This window comes from Nilaparvata lugens, chromosome 4 (genome assembly GCF_014356525.2).
Source record: "Nilaparvata lugens isolate BPH chromosome 4, ASM1435652v1, whole genome shotgun sequence".
Taxonomy (NCBI): Eukaryota; Metazoa; Arthropoda; class Insecta; order Hemiptera; family Delphacidae; genus Nilaparvata; species Nilaparvata lugens.
The window spans coordinates 69,586,020-69,603,985 of NC_052507.1; the positions used below are offsets into that span (position 1 = coordinate 69,586,020).

Genomic DNA, 17,966 nt, shown 5'->3' on the forward strand with positions numbered 1-17,966 from the left:
AGGGCAAAGGAGGAATAAGAATGAATTGTCTGTTTAGATAGAAGACAACAACGGTAACTGACAAGTCTAAAAATAAAATCAGAAGGAAATTTAGTGAGTCAGTGAGGGGTGGGGTGGGAAGAGGGCTTTGGCATCAGGGGGTGATACGGAAAACGTCAGTTGGCCCGCCAACAAATTTACTCTATCTTTTTTGACGTTCTCTCTTCTTTCCCCATAGTTGTTGTTACGATTTTCGTCTCTTTTCTTTATTTCTTTCCCTTCCTTGTTGTGTCATTGCTTGGCTCGTTTTTGTTTAAGCGGTGTGGGGAAACTAGCTACGCCCGAAATCAACTCAGTTCGAGGTAGTTCATGGTGAAAGTAAGCGGTGTTTTAACGTGTTTTTGAGTTTCTTGTGCTCCAAGGAGGGAATATCATCTAGTGGCAATAGTTTTTGATAAGAACGCATCATGTGTTCGCGGGGTTTTTACTTGATGAAAGCCGACAGCGTGGATGAGCCAAGTCCTATATATTATCCGCGGCCCAGGGACGACTCTATAGGTTAGTAACCGAAAGAGACTTCAAAACTTATCTAAATCAAATAATTATATCCAAGTGACGTGATCTTGGCAGATATCCATAAAATCAGCTGAAGGTTAAGTCTTTGTGTGTAGATCTATCCTGTAGATATTTTAAAACTGCTATAAAAAAGCGCTAATCTAAAATAATTTGATAGTGTTGTGTTGGATTCCAAACTCGCTGGTCAATATTTTTCTACACTACTTGGAAATACGACATACTTTTCACTTCCTGTCCCTTACCATCAGGTGGTAACCTTGCATGTAACAGAAATGCTCTTGGAACGCAGTATAAAACATATTCTTTATCATCATCACAGTATTTATCACAGATGTCAAACTGCGTCTTCATACTTACTCAAGCCTGAAGAGTATTATTTCATACCTATAGCCTATCCTATCCTATACTATTAAACGAGCAACTGATGTTTATTTATGTTTGTATTTCACCGGATCTCGAAAACGGCTCTAACGATTCTCACGAAATTCAGAACATAGTAGGTTTATAATATAAAGATTCGATTGCACTAGGTCTAATCCCTGGAAAAACTCGCTGAAGGACATTAAAAGGATAATTATTATTCATCCTTGGGAAAACAGCTGATAATAATTATTTCGTCGTCTGTTGGTGATGGGATTGAATGAGCGAGTTCATGTGTGTGGGAATGTGTCAAAATTATGACTCAGCTGTTGAACTTTTGTAATCATTCAATGAGGTACTTGGTGCCGGTTACAAAAAAGCCGGGTTATTTTCAATCCTGATTAATTCCAGTAGATCCATCTTTTTGAAATGGTCTTCTCTGATTTGGTTAACGTGAAGATCAGGATTAAAATTTAACCGGCTTTTGTACAACTGGGCCTTTGTGAGGGAAATTTTTGCATTCCTCTGGGAATTAATCTCAATTTACTGTGATTAGATAGAACATTTCTATATGAATGTTATTATAATTTCTTCTTTCGTGATAAATTGTTTATCCTTGTTTACTTCAGAGCGAAGCTCTGTCCCCGATATTTCACTATTATGAGATTTAATTGGAAATTATCCATTTTAAGTAGCAACGGTATCAGTTTCCTTCAGTCGATACCTATTGCTGATTTGAATGAACCAAACTTTCGAAAAGCATCTTTCACATACTGTACTAGGAAAAGTTGTAGCCTAGTTCCTTCTGGTACTTACTAATAATAGGAAAACAATAGTCAAGGATTGAAATTCAAGAGGAGAATGGCTATTTCTATACTCAGGGCCTTCGTGACCGGATAAAAAAACATGGAACCCTGATAGCTATTGAGTCTTGTCTATGATATTGCAGCTTGCATGTAGAGGGAACAGTGACTCATATTTTGAACTCATCTAATAATATTCTCTACAGCTAACATAACTTAGTTTATTCAAGTCCTGTATTCATAATTTATATTGTAAAATTCAATGTAACGATGATGTTTATACTTTCTATAGAATATTCTCTTATATAGTAGCTTATTATGAATTGATTAAAACTCTGACACCAGACCTGGTCACTCGATATTATTATTATGGATTGGTTCATCTTCTGCATTGTCATTTTTCTTCAAGTTGTTCAAGATATTTCAAATTTAATTTATTATGTAATAAATGCTTCTTTAATAGATTGGATTCCATATACAACTCAATATGATATGCTCTGTTCATATGAAGTTGAAACCTACCATTATCTTAGCAGTATGTAGCTTACTCCTGTATTTAAAACATTTTTATCTTTGACATTGAACTCTGGCTTGGATGGCTTTCACTTTAAAAAAATAAAATTAAACTGCATTATCAGTTTATCTGGTCTTGGAGGAAATGAATACTCATCTATTTACTATTTTAATAAATGAACATTTGTTTTCATTACAGATTTGCTTGAATGCATTTACAGAAGACAGTTTCAATTAGTTTCATAGTCGATCGTTATTACTTAAGTCTTTGAAATGTTTTAAACATTCTTGGAAGAAGCTTTTACTGTGTCTGGTGAACTCTCTGATTATATGATTTCGAAGATGAGCCATTGCTCTCTCTATGGCATTCTGCTGTGTAAAGGATCAAGGCATGTAGTGCAGATTTTAAGGATCAATATACGAATTGATGAAGTGAAGGAACATACCCTACTTTTTGGACCTATCAAAATTCGGTAGAGGAACAGTTTTTGGTTAGACTTCCTTCTCAAATTTTCTGCATATAATTTGTGTATAAATAAATTTATAATTTTATTTGTCTATATAATCAGTATATTAGGTACTGATTTGAAACATTTAGTTGTGATTTGAAAACAGACTTTATATAGAAATTTCTATGATAAATATTGGAAAAATCTTACTTTTACCAACTTCATATTGTACAAACAATAAATTGTATATTATGAGCATTTGACCTATGTTCTGTCTGTTGGTAACACCATGAACAGTATTGGAGATCCGTTTCTAACAGAATATTTGAAACAACTTTGTCAAGTCTAGCTCTAGAGTCTAGAGTATGTGCTAGACCTTGAATATCAGTGTAACAGACCAAGTTTCATTGTCGCAGCAAGGAATCAGTTTCCGCATAGTTCATTGACAATTTTATTGATCTTTGTCTTCTGTAGGAGTTATTTTTAGTTGGCAGATTATGTAAATACATTACTTTTTGTTGTGTTTTAATATAAAATTGTATTGAACATGAACAATTTACAGAGCAGAGCTAAATTGCAGACCTATAGCAATAGGGCATATAGCAAATGGGGCAATATAGCAAATGGGACAATATAGCAAATAGGGCAATATAGCAACAAATTTGAAGAGTAGACCTATAGAGCAGGAATAGAAATTTCATTGAAACATCGCATTTTCTTATCAATTGGAATTCAAATAAAGCGTTGTTCACACCAATGCAATTTGCATAACAGTGACGATTTCACCCATTTAACCACGGGTTAAAAATTCTCTCGCTCCCGTTGCCGTCATGGGAATAGCAGCGGTGTGTACAAGGCTTATATGTGTTTAAATTCTAATACTTTTTCACGTTAAATTTTAGAAATTTAAAATTATTTGTGCTTAATAATAGACATTGTAATGAGTTCTTTAAAAGAAAATGATTTTTTATTAAACATTGAAACAAAGCAAGGTAGGATATGCTGTATTATATTGATTTGATGGAATAGGATTCCAAATTATCCTGTTGAGATGTTCGTGTACAAGAGTACTCCAGTTGATTAATAGTGTTGTTTCTTTTCTGACTCAAAATTTTGCAAAATTACTCAATAATTTCCAATTTGTAGAAATTTGAGTGAAGTATTTTTGTTTTTAATTAATTTTTAAATATCAAAATTTAAAATGTTTAACTCAGTCATTAGTTTTGAAGTGGACTTTTTGGAATGAAAAGTGAAATCTTAACCTCATTCTTTTTTGAAACTTAAAAGCTGCGTTTACACCAAAGTTAATAACAAAATGTTAATAACTCAATCCTTGTAGATTCTATTAGATTGAACTTAACTTGACAAACACATATGTTCATCATGTGTATGATAAGTTATGTTCAATCTAATAGAATCTATAAGGATTAAGTTATTAACATTTTGTTACTAACTTTGGTGTAAACGCAGCTTTATTTGTAAACATTTGGGAGAAGACAGTTTTGGGCTATGCCTGTTGTCTTCTCCCAATCATATTATATATTATAATAATGATTTGTAATTGTCAATAAAATGAATACGGTAAATAAATGTTTGATTCAATATTTTTCCAATTCAGATATAAATATTATGATCCACTTGTCGACTGATTATTTCTTGAGCTTTGGGAATACTCTTTTTCTAGCCAAAAAGTGTGAAATGAAATGAAAACTCTCAGTTAAAACTTTTTAGTCCTTTCTACCACTCAACCTCGAAATTACAGAATACAATGAATACGTATGGTGTTTGGTGTGATCTCTAATCATCATACAGCATATATCATCAGATACATCATTTAAACAGATATGTGTTCTCAGAACCATTAAATAAGCTACATACTCTTACAATAAATTTATCTAGAAAATAGGCTTCGATTTTACAGATTACAGTAATTTTTACATACACTATCATAGTAATAAGGCTAAATAATTTCTCAGACTTGAAGAAAGGTTTACAAATTTCTCCAAATCAACTAGATTAGTCTCGCAAATCACAGATCACTTAGGTAATCTGGTAGAGTAGACGGCAGTTTTTATCTTTTTAGTCTTTATGTCCACTTATAGTTCAGAAAATTGGTGAAAAGGCTTGTGAACCCCAGAATATACGAGAGAATGCTACTTGCAGTTCTAATGGATTTGAATTCTTCCATAAGTTAAATCGAGAGCAGTGTATATTCAAGCACAGACAAGAGAGTAACCTGTATTAGCAAAAAGGATAAGGAGTAAACTTATTATCATCTTCACTAATACACAGTTGCTCTCTTGTCTGTGCTTGTTAAAACATATTACGATATATTCATGTATTCAATATATAAGAGGATGAGAAGTACACATACAGTATTATCATCTTCGCTAGTACACAGTTACTCTCTGTACTGTCATACTGACTGTACTAGCATAAACATATATTTACATTCATTTATTCAATTAACAAGAGGATAAGAAGTACACTTAATATCATTTCTGTATTAGCATGTAGCCTACTATTACATGATATAACTTTGTATTACAGTAGTTGGTCTGTGGTTCAAGCTGAATGAGAAGCAAAAATATTTATATTGATTACTGCTCATCGACGTACAATCTTCATAATTATTGTTCCATGCAATTTATGCTCCAGTCTCTATATCTAGTCTTTTGGATGGCTCGCTGTGTTCCACTTGTCAGTGAACGGTTCAACGATTACTTGGTGCAGGTAACATGGAATGTTGAGCATGTAGCGAAGTGTGGCAATTTTTTACAGCTGCTTTCATCGGCAAGTAATGGGCTTTTCCAGTTTCCCAGCAATGGGAAGGTTGCCAGTTGCCAGCCACTGCATGCAGTATGCTGTGATGCTGTCTCCACCCTCAAACTGGGTCAAATTCATTTTTGTCGTTCACATTCCTGTAAAATACACTACTCGTTTTACAAGGATTAAGTTGAAGTTTATCATTTTAATTTGACTTTAAACATGAGTCTTCATTGTCCCCATCTCATTATGTCACTCACATACACTTCCTACTAGCAATTATTCATTCATTTATTCATAGACAAAGGATACAATGCAGATAAAAACAACTTATTATTAGTTGATTTGTATTGTTAAAATGGTAGCTTTATTCACGAGTGGGCGGTAGAAGTCGGCCATATTGAATTATGTCCCATAAAATCATTGTAATTGTTTGAAAGAATATCAAATGAGTGAAAAATAAAGTGCGAGAACGGAGACTCAACATCTATTTAAATACTGCCACTATGCCCTTATTTATTGACAGAAATTCACATTCTATATGTTATTGGAAAGAGAATCTAATTCTTCAGGGAAATTGCTGTTCATAAATAGAAATACAAATCTCAGTACCCTTTTTTGAATTATTCTATCACAACATGTTCCGGACATTCAAAGTTCATTTGAATGTCCGAAACTTGTTGTGATAAAATAATTCAAAAAAAAGTTCTGAGATTTGTACTTCTATTTATATTACAAGCAGCCCTGAATGGAAAAGAGACAAATTGTTGTTTATTTTGTTAATTATTCAAAGATAAACTAAATTCAAGTTTAAACAGTTTTTCAAAGTTATTTGGAAGGAATATTTGAAATTTTAGATTGCCCTACCACATTAAATACGTCATCCAATGACATTTTTTCAAGAATGTCCTACTTAAACTGTAGACGTAATGTGTTCCAACGAGAATTCATGATTCAACTGTTTTACATTGATCTTATGAGACATGAATTCAATATATCCGACTGCTACTGCGCGCTCTTTATAAAGCATTCCTCTTATAGAATAAATTGTTGTAATGTGGATGAGTTATCTCCGGTATTGCCTGATGTGGTTTCATTTTATTTTATTAAATCTAGTGATGGTTTTGTAATCATAATTTTGTATTTCAACCCATCAATACTAGACACACAAATCTATCTAACACAGTTTTCGTTTATAATATTAAATCCAGCGATGTTTCTTTCTGTAATAACCGTGACTAGGAAGTGGAACTTTTCCTATCAATTATTATTGAAGCACTGATGTGATAGTTGGCCTTGTGCCCACTAGAATTGTCGCACTATCAGCCCACTCAGAAGCGCCTCAACCGACAGAATCAATGCTCAGAATAATATAATAATATTCTCCTCACTCAACACACTCAACACCGGATACACGCACTTGCCTTATTTATGATAGTTACTACCAACAACACATCTCACGGCCCAGCAACTTCTCAGAGTTAAGTTGCATAAGTCGAGTAATTGCTTTTAGAAATGCAACACTTCCATCCAATTTGAATATTTAAACGACGAAATTCATTGTTATAATATGGACAAGGTTACCTGAAAGCACAGAAAAATGTTGACTCTTTATTGATTGTGGCTCTAGATCACAACTTACGATTCTTTGTTATGACATGAAAACACAATCTGTTGTATTTTATAATTAATACAAAACTTCCAAAGGGTAGTATTATCATTATCGGTTGTCGTTTATAGTCAGAGAGTTTAGAATTAAATGTAATGCATTCTATAATCTGTTTTTAGTGCCATGAGCATAGAATATAATATAAAAGAATGACTTGTTTATTAGTTGACGTGGCGAAGTTAAGACAGTAATGTCCACTCTACCACTTAACCACGTTGTTAGCAGAAAATACAATACAAAATATGCAGAGATAATTAAAAAAAATAGAAGCAAGAAATGACAATCAAATGTAATAAATATAAGAGCTCAATATTGAAGAATGAAAGTCTTAGAAAATGAGTGTTTTTCAATAAATTCAATCACTTCACTGCTGAAAGAAAAAGCAAAAAATAAATTAAAACAAATGAAATGCTACTGAAGAAAATTAATACAGTAAGAATTGTAATCAAAGATGAATTTGTTGATTTCATGTATAGTGAATATGGATTTATGAGGAAAAAAACCTGTTTAAGCCTAACAGTATTCAATACGTGGGAAAAAGAATAAATAAAAGTGGGGAAAACAGATAGCAGATAAGAAAATTTTAAATAGGAAACGTTTTCAAAAGAAAGAGGATAAGATGAGCATTGCAGCATAAGTTCTGTGTTAATAAAAATAGTTGATATATTCAAGTAGAAAATACCACTTTGTTCTTTTGAAATGTGATAGATTGGAGACTAGCAGTCTATTTTTCGAACTTTGTGTTTATAAGTTGCGTACGTTGAAAACGACATCTTTCGGCGTGGTTGCCATTCTCAGGTTGCTAATTCAATTCAAACCTAGATCAATTGGAGCCATAAGATTTCGTCAGTAAGTAGCTATTGAACACAAAGTCTTGAAAAATAGACTGCTATTCTCAATTTATAAAAGTAATAATTGCTGTTTGTGATTGAATCCAAAATTGAAGACAGCAATGTGTTTTTATTTCAATATGGTACAAAATCCTGATAACTTTGTTCAATTTTTTCTTTGCTTATGGCTCGGTTTTCAGGGCACTTATTACATCTAATGGACGATTAAATCTATTTTGAATCATAGAGAAAAGATAGAAAGATATCTGATGCTATCTTTTCTCTATGGTTAAATCTATGTAATCTATTTATATATCTACCTATCTAATCTATACTAGATTAACTAACTCCGCCCTCCTAGGTAAAAAATAAAGGCAGTCATTCTATCCTATTCCATTCTATTCTATATCTAATCGATCTATCTTGGTTAAATATTTGATTGTCCATTAGATCTAATAAGGGTTCTAGATACCGGGTCAATATCATACAATTTATCAGCAGTTAATAATTGGGTAAAAAGGTGTTGAGTATGTTTTATGAATGATCGACCTTTTAACAATCTACCCATCATCGATAAAAACAAGTTGTGGGCTTGCTGATAAGATCAATATTATCAGTAGGAATGGGGAACCGTGTAGGAAGCTGGCAAAAGTATTTCATATCAGAAATAGAATTGTCGGATTGTTCCATTCGTTGCGAAAATTCAGTTGCTTGTGATTTTTTCTCTTCTTCCCCTGTCCAACTTATTCGGTGATATTGGTTTCCTTGGAGACCATCGAATTGCTTCCGAGAAAAATAAGGTTGAACTGCGTCATCATGGAATGATGGTGACTGTTAAAACAAGTTGATCGACTTGGAGTTGCATTGAAAGCAATCTATTTTCAGTTCTCTCGTCGATATACAAGCGCCGTGGATCTGTCTCTTCTCTCTGAGAGCTCTTCAAAAAACCATTTCTGACATTTGAGTTGGTTGGCCGCATCAGTATCAATCCGCCGAGGTCTCTTTTATTCATGAGGAAAACGTGTTGAAATTTATTGTTGAACTTGTTGTCGCATTTTGAGCTTGTGTCGTGTGGATGGAGAAAAAATACAAGGAGCTGGATTGATATGAGTTTGATGCAAAGTCTCTATAGGTGAAGTCAAAATGTAAAATAGGTGAATTGTTTTTCAAAATCCATATGTAAAGGAGCTAGAATGTTATGAGAGTTTGATGCAAAGTCTCTATAGGTGAAGTCAAAATGTAAAATAGGTGGATTGTTTTTCAAAATTCAAACACAAAATTTAAAGCAGCTAGATTTAAATGGGATTGATATTAAATCTAAAGGTGCGTCTAAGTCTGTACGCACCTTATGACATGAGGAAATACATTGCTGTAACACTGTATGGGTGTATTCCATCCTACCTTTGTAATGGTTTTAAATATTTTTTCTTTTTCCCCTTAGCACACATCACTAGTTAGGTCATTAATCATTTAAAAGTGTCTCCCAATTAATTTGTTTGGACTTGATTAATAGGTGAATTGTTTTTCAAAATTCAAACAAAAAATTAAAAGCAGCTAGATTGATATGAGTTTGATGCAAAGTCTCTATACGTGAAGTCAAAATGTAAAATAGGTGAATTGTTTTTTAAAATTCAATCGTTCATTCTACTCCTTAATATTGAATAAATCTATTGTTGAAGACTTTCAAGTCCAGTTCCTAATTTACAGATCCTATCACTTCACATCCCCGGAATAGTTAGCTCTTGAAAAAATACAATTTTTCGTAAACTAGATTCAAAATTTCTAAGTGTTTTACTTTTCCAATATAGAATCTATGGTATGAGGAAATAAATCGCTGTAACAATGTATGTGTGTATTCCATCCCACCTTTGTACTAATTGAAAATATTTTTTATTTTTCCCCTTACCACACATCACTAGTCAAGTCATTAATCATTGAAAAGTGTCTCCTAATTTGTTTGGACTTGATTAATAGTCTGAGCTGTTTTGCTCACATTCTCAACATTCCGTTTAATCATTTGCAACACTGTTGTGCTTTCCAAATTGACATGGATATTTTTAACTGCAGCACTAATAATGTTGCGAATCTTTTCTATTTTTAGTTGCACTCAGTTCTTTTGTGATAACATGCCAATAAACTCTTCTCTAAATTATCTTGGCTCCCAACCTCCTTGAAACTGGTGAAATTGTGCATCTGTAAACATTTTTATTACAACAATTCATGTTATATGTCACAAGTAACTTGACTTGAGATTTGAATATTATGCAAATGATTACTTTAGTTGGAATCTACTCTGGTAGTAGTGAATTGCACTATTGACTGGTATTTTTATTGTACAATACGTAATTATAAATTAATTAATTTAGTGTGTCATATTATCTATTTTAGCCCTGAATAATTTTTTTAAATATTATTTTGTTATGCAATCATACTCATTTTACTTTCCTTGCCCTATTACCATAGGTAAGGAAAGTATTGCATTCCGAAAAAAAATTATTTTACAATACACATAATTTATCATTAATTAATTTAGTGTGTCATATTATTATCTATTTTAGCCCTGAATATTTTTTCAAATATTATTTTGTTATGCAATCATACTTATTTTACTTTCCTTGCCCTATTACCATAGGTAAGGAAAGTATTGCATTCCGAAAAAAATTAAGGTACCCCAATTTCTAAATTTATATACGTTTCAAAGTCCCCTGACTCCAAAAAAGTGGCTTTTGGGTATTGGTCTGTATGTGTGTGAATGAGTGTATGTGCGTCTGTGCACACGATATCTCATCTCCCAATCAATGGAATGACTTGAAATTTGGAACTTAAGGTTCTAACACTATGAGGATCCGACACGAAAAATTCCGATCAAATGAGATTCAAGATGGCGGCTAAAATGGCGAAAATGTTGTCAAAAACAGGGTTTCCGCGATTTTCTCGAAAACGGCTCGAACGATTTTTATCAAATTTATACCTAAAATAGTGATTGGAAAGCTCTATCAACTGCCACAAGTCCCATATCTGTAAAAATTTCAGGAGCTCTGCCTCATCTATGCAAAGTTTGATTTTAGATTCCCAATTATCAGGCTTCAGATACAATTTAAAGAAAAAAAATTCAGATGGAAAAGATTGAGTATGAACATCTCTACAATTAATGCTCAGTAGCATTTTCACCTAAAATTCAAAATAAGCTCAAAATTCGAGAAAATGTGATTATTCAATTGCAAACTGTTGGCAACTGTTGATTCTATTAAATCATTCACTATGAAGAGATAACAGACCTCGTGTGTCTGCAGCGTTATTGTCCTGTCACCAGCTGGCTCAGATCTTTCAATAGTAGACTTGAGATGCGCGGGAACACTAGCGTCAGGTGATCAATTTTCATAACGGCAAGGAAAGTTGTGTGAGTGCGCCACACCAGATTTTTTCACTTTGATTTAAGAACCTTGGAATGTTATAAAAAAATCCACTTTATTTTAATAAAAATTATTCTTTTATAGAAACATGTTTTCGTGTGTGCTCACACTTTTCACTTTTACGAACTGGTCAACAAATTAAAGAATCGAGTTTAGTATTGAGTTATTATCCTTTTTATAACTGTACTGTAGTCTATTAATAGGTAAATTTAAACCTTATAAAAATTATCGCTATGTGGCGAAACACCTATCAAATATCAATGACTGTAGCGTTTTCCAAGTTTTGGGTCCCCTCGCATCACCACGTTACTATCTCCACTGCTAAGGCGCCAGTCGATTATTGTTCATTCGTATATTTTTACGTGTTTGAGTGATCAAATATTATTACAGCCAATCTAAATCTGCACATGAATCGTTGTTTTGTGCAATAATATTTACGTTGGCTTCAATTGGTCTCTTTATAGTTATCTGCTACTCGATGTTTGGCTCAGTAACCTTGGATCAGTGTGTGCCTCTCAAGTCTCAACTATACGTAGTGCTTGTTCAATTATTCAAAAGAAGACACTAGATTTACGCGGTAGTTTGGTCTTTAGAAAAGGATATTCAAGCTGTTAGTTTACAGTTGAGTGAAATTATCCACATATTCTGTTAATTTCCTTCTCTGTTTTGTTGGAAAAATTGATAGAAATACAAAGGAGAGAGAGCCTACTGAACTTCACTCACGTTTATTTGAAATAGAAAGAGACAAAGTATTCAAAAGAGTACCTAGACTCTTGAAGAAGTGAAGTAGAACAAAGTGAACAAAAGTGAAACGTAATTGGAAGTTACAAGTTTAGCCTTATCTTAGATAGTGTTAACACCGTTTCATAGATAAAACACAATTTTATTCTTTCACGTAATCTAAGAATTAATTTTATTCGTTAAATATTCATTCTCGAGTTAACAAGTGTACAATAGTTGTGTGAAAATGTACAACAGTGACGATTCATTTTTAGAAGGTTAGTTGAGTAATGTAATTAGTTATTATAATTGAAAAGATATAAGGTAACTATCAAATTTGAAGTAAATCAGATGTAATTTGTTTTGCAGCATTTAATACGATTTTCAATAATATTCTTTATTATAAAACTCGAAATTATTTCAATTATAAATTCTCTTTTAATAGATTGAGAATAGCCCAAATAATACTTTTGCGGGTTTCTACACTAATAAAACTCTTAAGGTGTTTATATTGCATAACAATATGGTTTTCTGCTTTATTATGAAATACATATCTGATCTAGCTAGACTTTTTATTTGCAAACAAAATAAATTAGACACAATTTTCTTTGGTAACTTCAAACGTTAGTGTACTAGTTTGATTGTATTGTTATAATTGTCTAATTCATTTATTTTGTATCATAAGAAAATGACTTTTCTTAGAAGTTGAAATTACTCTTTATTTCTTCAGAATATTTTATTTTTGGTACCACTTCCTCGAGCTCATTAAAGAAAATTGAAATTATTAATTAATATTGAAGATAGTACCGGTAGTGTCTACTCTGAATATTCTTCTTCTAATATGTCTCCTCTGAACGATCCTGTATTATTAATTCCTTGAGTTTTGTTTTGATCATTATTAATCATTGGTAAACTTTCCTCAATTTATATTTTTCGAAAATTCAACATTAACCATTTCAATTTCATAGTGTTGGTAGTTATGACTTGATAATACATTATCTATGCTTACGCAATAATTTTTAAATTTAGATTTGATCAATAATAGCACATATTTAATTGCGTCATGCGTTATCTATTATTAAACCGTAATATAAAATGAACAATTATTGATTTGGAATGACATTCCATTCATTTTAGTATCTCTGTTCTTTATGTTTTATGATAACATTCAATGGCAACATGATTCAACCGCAGTCTCGATTCAATAATATTTATCATAACACTGTTGATAATAATTAACATAAAGTGATCCAATCAATAAATTATCGGATTATATTTTCAATAAATTACACTTGAATAAATTTCACAGGAAATGTTATTTGGATACATTGAATTTTTCTTGAAAATTCAGATAGTAAAGAATTCTTGCTTTAGAAATTCTTCTCTTTGATTGTATATTTTTTCTGTTATCTGTTAACTCCAGGTTTACAATTCATTGGTTTACCAGACTGTTTTTTAATATATTCATACTATTCCAAAAGTAACTTCGATTTCACAATTTTTTTTATAAAATTAGATGTTAAAACTTTCTGAAGGTGTGAAACAACGTAATTTAAATTATACAGTATATGATATATTTCATTTTGATCAACAGAGAGCATTTTTCCATTGAGCTTTTGAATTCCTTATATTCCTGTGAAATGTTTCTATCAAGCTATTTTCCTAGAGAAGTTATACTCATTCGATGTTGAAGTTTGGAGGGTAGATGAACATTTTCAAATAATAAATAATAGGAATGTTAAATATTATAAAAATAGTTTAAAAATAATGGAAACAAAATCTGGAAGAGCCAGAGGAACACACACTTAACGCATTTGCTGGTGACATAGTATGGGTAGCTACAGACAAGTCAAAACATGGCTCTTCTCTTCCCAGATTTCTCAAATATTAGAAATGGATTTAAAACTTTTCCCAATAATACACCTCAAATTGGCTTTTGTTGGATTTTTCGTTTTCACAGATTTTTTGAGAACTTGTGAGTGTGTGATTCCAATGCTACGAAAAAGAGAAGCTGACCAGAGAGAGAACAAGAGAAAAAATGACAACTTCAACTAAATTCTTTCAGTTCTTCTGTTTCGTGACAAAGAAATTGTTATTGAATATTAGCCTACTGATAATATGAAATAATGGGTTTTAATTAGCGTATTGTCAACACTTCCTTGTCACCTCCAGCCTTGGTAATTTACACGCAGTAACCGCAACATAGCAGTTTCTTATCAGCTGACTTGTCATGTGATTACTGTCAAAGTTTTTTTACTTGAAACATTTCAAGCAGTAAGCATCGAAGCTTTTTTAGGTTAGTGTGACTCTGAAAAGCCGCGTTTACATTATTTTTGTGTATTGTGGGCTTCAATCAGCTACAAAATGAGTAGTCGTCAGTTTCGGACTGAATCTTTTAGTAGCTTTGCAGGTAATTGTAATCTCAAATAAATTGAAATATAGAATACTTCTTTTTAATTAATTTGTGTTCTTCCAATATCACAGTTTGTATTCATAACATGGGTATAGTAGATGCTATTTTTGCAGCAACTTGAGTTACAATCTTGTACTTATATCTGTTACTTAATAGAATCATACATTTTGAATTATCTTGATTGCAATCATTCCAAAAAAACTAACGAGTGTTACTCGAAAAATGCAATTATTTGTTTTTATCTGAATAGGACTTCTTTGTTCTTTGAAAGTTTTGAAGTGCTTGTGGAATTGGCACATGGTACTAAAAAATATCAGCATTCCTGAATATAATTTATTAAATCATTAGCGTTGTCATGCTGAGTTTTAATGAATACTATGAAGTTAGTTATCAAGATTTACTGAGTATAGCTGTCTAGTTCAACTTAAGCTGCGTTTACACCAAAGTTATTAACACAATGTTAATAATTTGATCCTTTTAGATTCTATTAGATTAAACATAACTTATCATACACATGATGGTCACGAGCACAATCAAGAAGAAAAAATTCTTTTGAAATTCCCTACAACAGACTACAAAAATCACAAAAACAACCAGAATCTTCAGGGTGTAAATTTTTCAACTCCCTACCGGATGACTCAAAAAGACTGAATGTCAAAACCAATTCAAAAAGGATCTCAAAAAGTATCAGACTGAGAACCCTCTGTATTTAATACAAGAATTCATGGAGCTAAGCGCTCAACGGATCTTCCGCTGGTACCCTGACCTCACCCTCCTACCTTTCCTGACGTGCCCCTGATCTCAATGATATAGGTGGTAAAAAGAAAAGTAAAGTAAAGTCATATTTTGGTCATATGGTTTGTCAAGTTCCGTTCAATCTAATAGAATCTAATATAATGATTAAGTTATTAAAATTTTGTTAATAACTTTGGTGTAAACGCAGCTTTAGTGTGTGGTTTTTGAAGACAGCAAGCGGTTCTTGTCACCATCTATTTAGTTATTCTAACAGGTCTAAGAACATTTCAATATTCAGTTTTTGCTGGAATATGCCCACGTAAACCCACGTAAGTGTGGCTCTTGTTCATGTCTAAAAATATGAGATGTTAAAAAATCCATGCCCCTTGTATAGTTCAGTATTTGAACCCATGAACAGGTGCAGCAAAGTAGGTTGAAAAAAGTGAATTCGTATGGCTTTTGTTGGTGGATGAGTCCCTTGCGGGAAGGTCCCACCACCTGAATATATAATTTAAGCCGTAAATGGGCCTTACGACTGTCATACTTCAGCCGGGACCGACAGTTTAACGTGCCCATCCGATAACATGGGAGTAGGTTGAAGCTGCGAAGCCTCATACCACTTTTCCACGCCGGTCTACGATTGACATTTATGAAAGTAGATTCGACTTTTTTGCTGAAAATGATGCCCGCATAAACTCCTGGCTTGTGCGTGGGTAATGAGACGGGTGATGAGAGATAAGTGACCTTTAGCTTAGGTGGATTTCGAACCACTGGGAAGCGATTTCTAATCTCATGAATTATATTCAGAGGAGTGTGGCTCAGGAGTGGTTACCCTTACAACGAGTGAAGCAGGCGTATGGAGCTTAACTTAACTCTTCGATAGCTTATCAGAGAGATTTATTATTAGGCTACTAATAATTTTAAATGCTCGAGTTACTGAATTATCAAGTTTTGACATTTTAATGAAATAGTTATTCGTGCGACTAGGTGCTTTACTAGAGTGCACACTAAGGAGGACTACTATCATGGAGTATCATCTTAGGGTACAAACATAATATTGTAGCGTGTTAAGTAGCACCAAGTTTGAAAGTGTTGAATGTAATCCCTAGTTGAAGCTCCAAAAAAAGAAAATACATTTTTATTAATTTACATCTTACAACTAGCAACACTATTTTTCGAGTGTAACCTTTTTTTTACTACATAGTGCCTGAAGTTTGGTAATTCTACCCTTGATTCTGTTAGGGCGCTCCTACTTGGAATTATTGTTCCGAAGCGTTGAACTGTTCAACCTTCTTATGGATATCACTTTCTTCTACATTGTGCCAGCAGGAAGTTGGATTATGAGCATTTTTGCTCTCCTAACATGCAATGCTTGAGGGTACGCTGACCCAAAGTAATTTCCCCAAACACAGAAGAAGGATCCCTATAGTATTTTCTTGTTCTTTAGAACCTCATAGTATATTCTATGTGCTTTCCTTTGTGCCTCAACTCAAATAATGTGTGATATTCTCTCTTGACAGTAGTTACTGTTACCCTCGTTTCAGTAAAAAATATGTAAGTGTTTTTAATCTCTAAACTGTTTTGTACAATACAGCAGTTCAGTAGTTGGTCAACGTTTTGCCGATCCATTACAATATTGTACTATTGAATATATTGACTTAGTTGTAGTTGTACATTCTAAAGATAAATAGACTACTTGACATAGTCATAACCCCTTATTTTATTAAAGAAAAAACTAGAAAAAAATTGTTGTTGTAAACTAAGCCTTAAACATGAAACTTACCGTAAGGATAACTTTTACTAGTGGTTGATACATTGAAAAAGATGTGCTATGTGTGGTCCAATAATCTGTACTCATGTGTTATTTTGTTCTATAATGTTTTGACAATTATTGATATTTGACAGTTAAAATCCAAATATTTGTGTTTAAAAGTGCTGACGAATCATAACCTTTTTTGAACAAATTTTCAATCAAAATTCGGGAATGGAATAGTAAGGGCTGTAAGTCTGTTCATTTCTAATAATTTTATGATTATGTTTTTTGTCTCTGTTGATAAATAAATAAATTCCATGCAATTCGATTGAATAGTGATTTTTGTGCAATTTCATTTTACTAAAAGTGAATTTCCTTCTATGTTGCAGACAGTGAAACGCCCCCCTTCGCTAAATCCCTATCGGGTGTAGGCAAATACAACTCAGAACTGTCCAATGAGATTTCGGCTCCCTACGAGGTGCCCCAGTTCCCGATTGAACAGATTGAAAATAAGCTAGCCATTCAACGACATCTCACTCCAAAGTAAGTACAATTTTATTGTCATCTCACTCTAAAGTAGGGTAAGTTGGGTTGTGTGACAGAGAGGACCTAGAGTCCTAACTCCGTCCTCAATAAAGGCAATTATTCAAATCAATTCAAAGTGAGTACAATAGATTTTCACCTCACTCCAAAGTAATTAGAATATAATTATTGTCATACACTTTTCTAAAATGGCTAGGTATAAGTATAAGTATTGCCAATTAATAAGGAATATAATTTTTAAAATTAACGTTATACTTCTCGAATTTGCAAATAGTATCCCATTGTGCTTGAATGTTAAAAATTTAGATGTAACTCCCAATCATGGTCTGAAATACTATATAGGCTACTTTATGGTAGATGTAGAAATTCTTGGTTGAAAAAACTTGAGATTCAATATCTCAAGTGACATCAATCTATATACTGTAAATCAATGTAATCTTATCA

At 32.6% G+C, this 17,966-nt stretch overlaps 1 protein-coding gene across 1 annotated transcript in view; it reads left to right on the top strand.

The window, feature by feature from the left end:
- The window catches only part of LOC111044048 (AMP deaminase 2), a 78,023-nt gene that overhangs the window by 3,774 nt on the left and 56,283 nt on the right, over window positions 1-17,966 (top strand). The window contains exon 2 of the mRNA XM_039426342.1: window positions 17,369-17,522. Coding sequence (XP_039282276.1) covers window positions 17,369-17,522 — 154 coding nt within the window. The remainder of the gene's footprint in view (window positions 1-17,368; window positions 17,523-17,966) is intronic.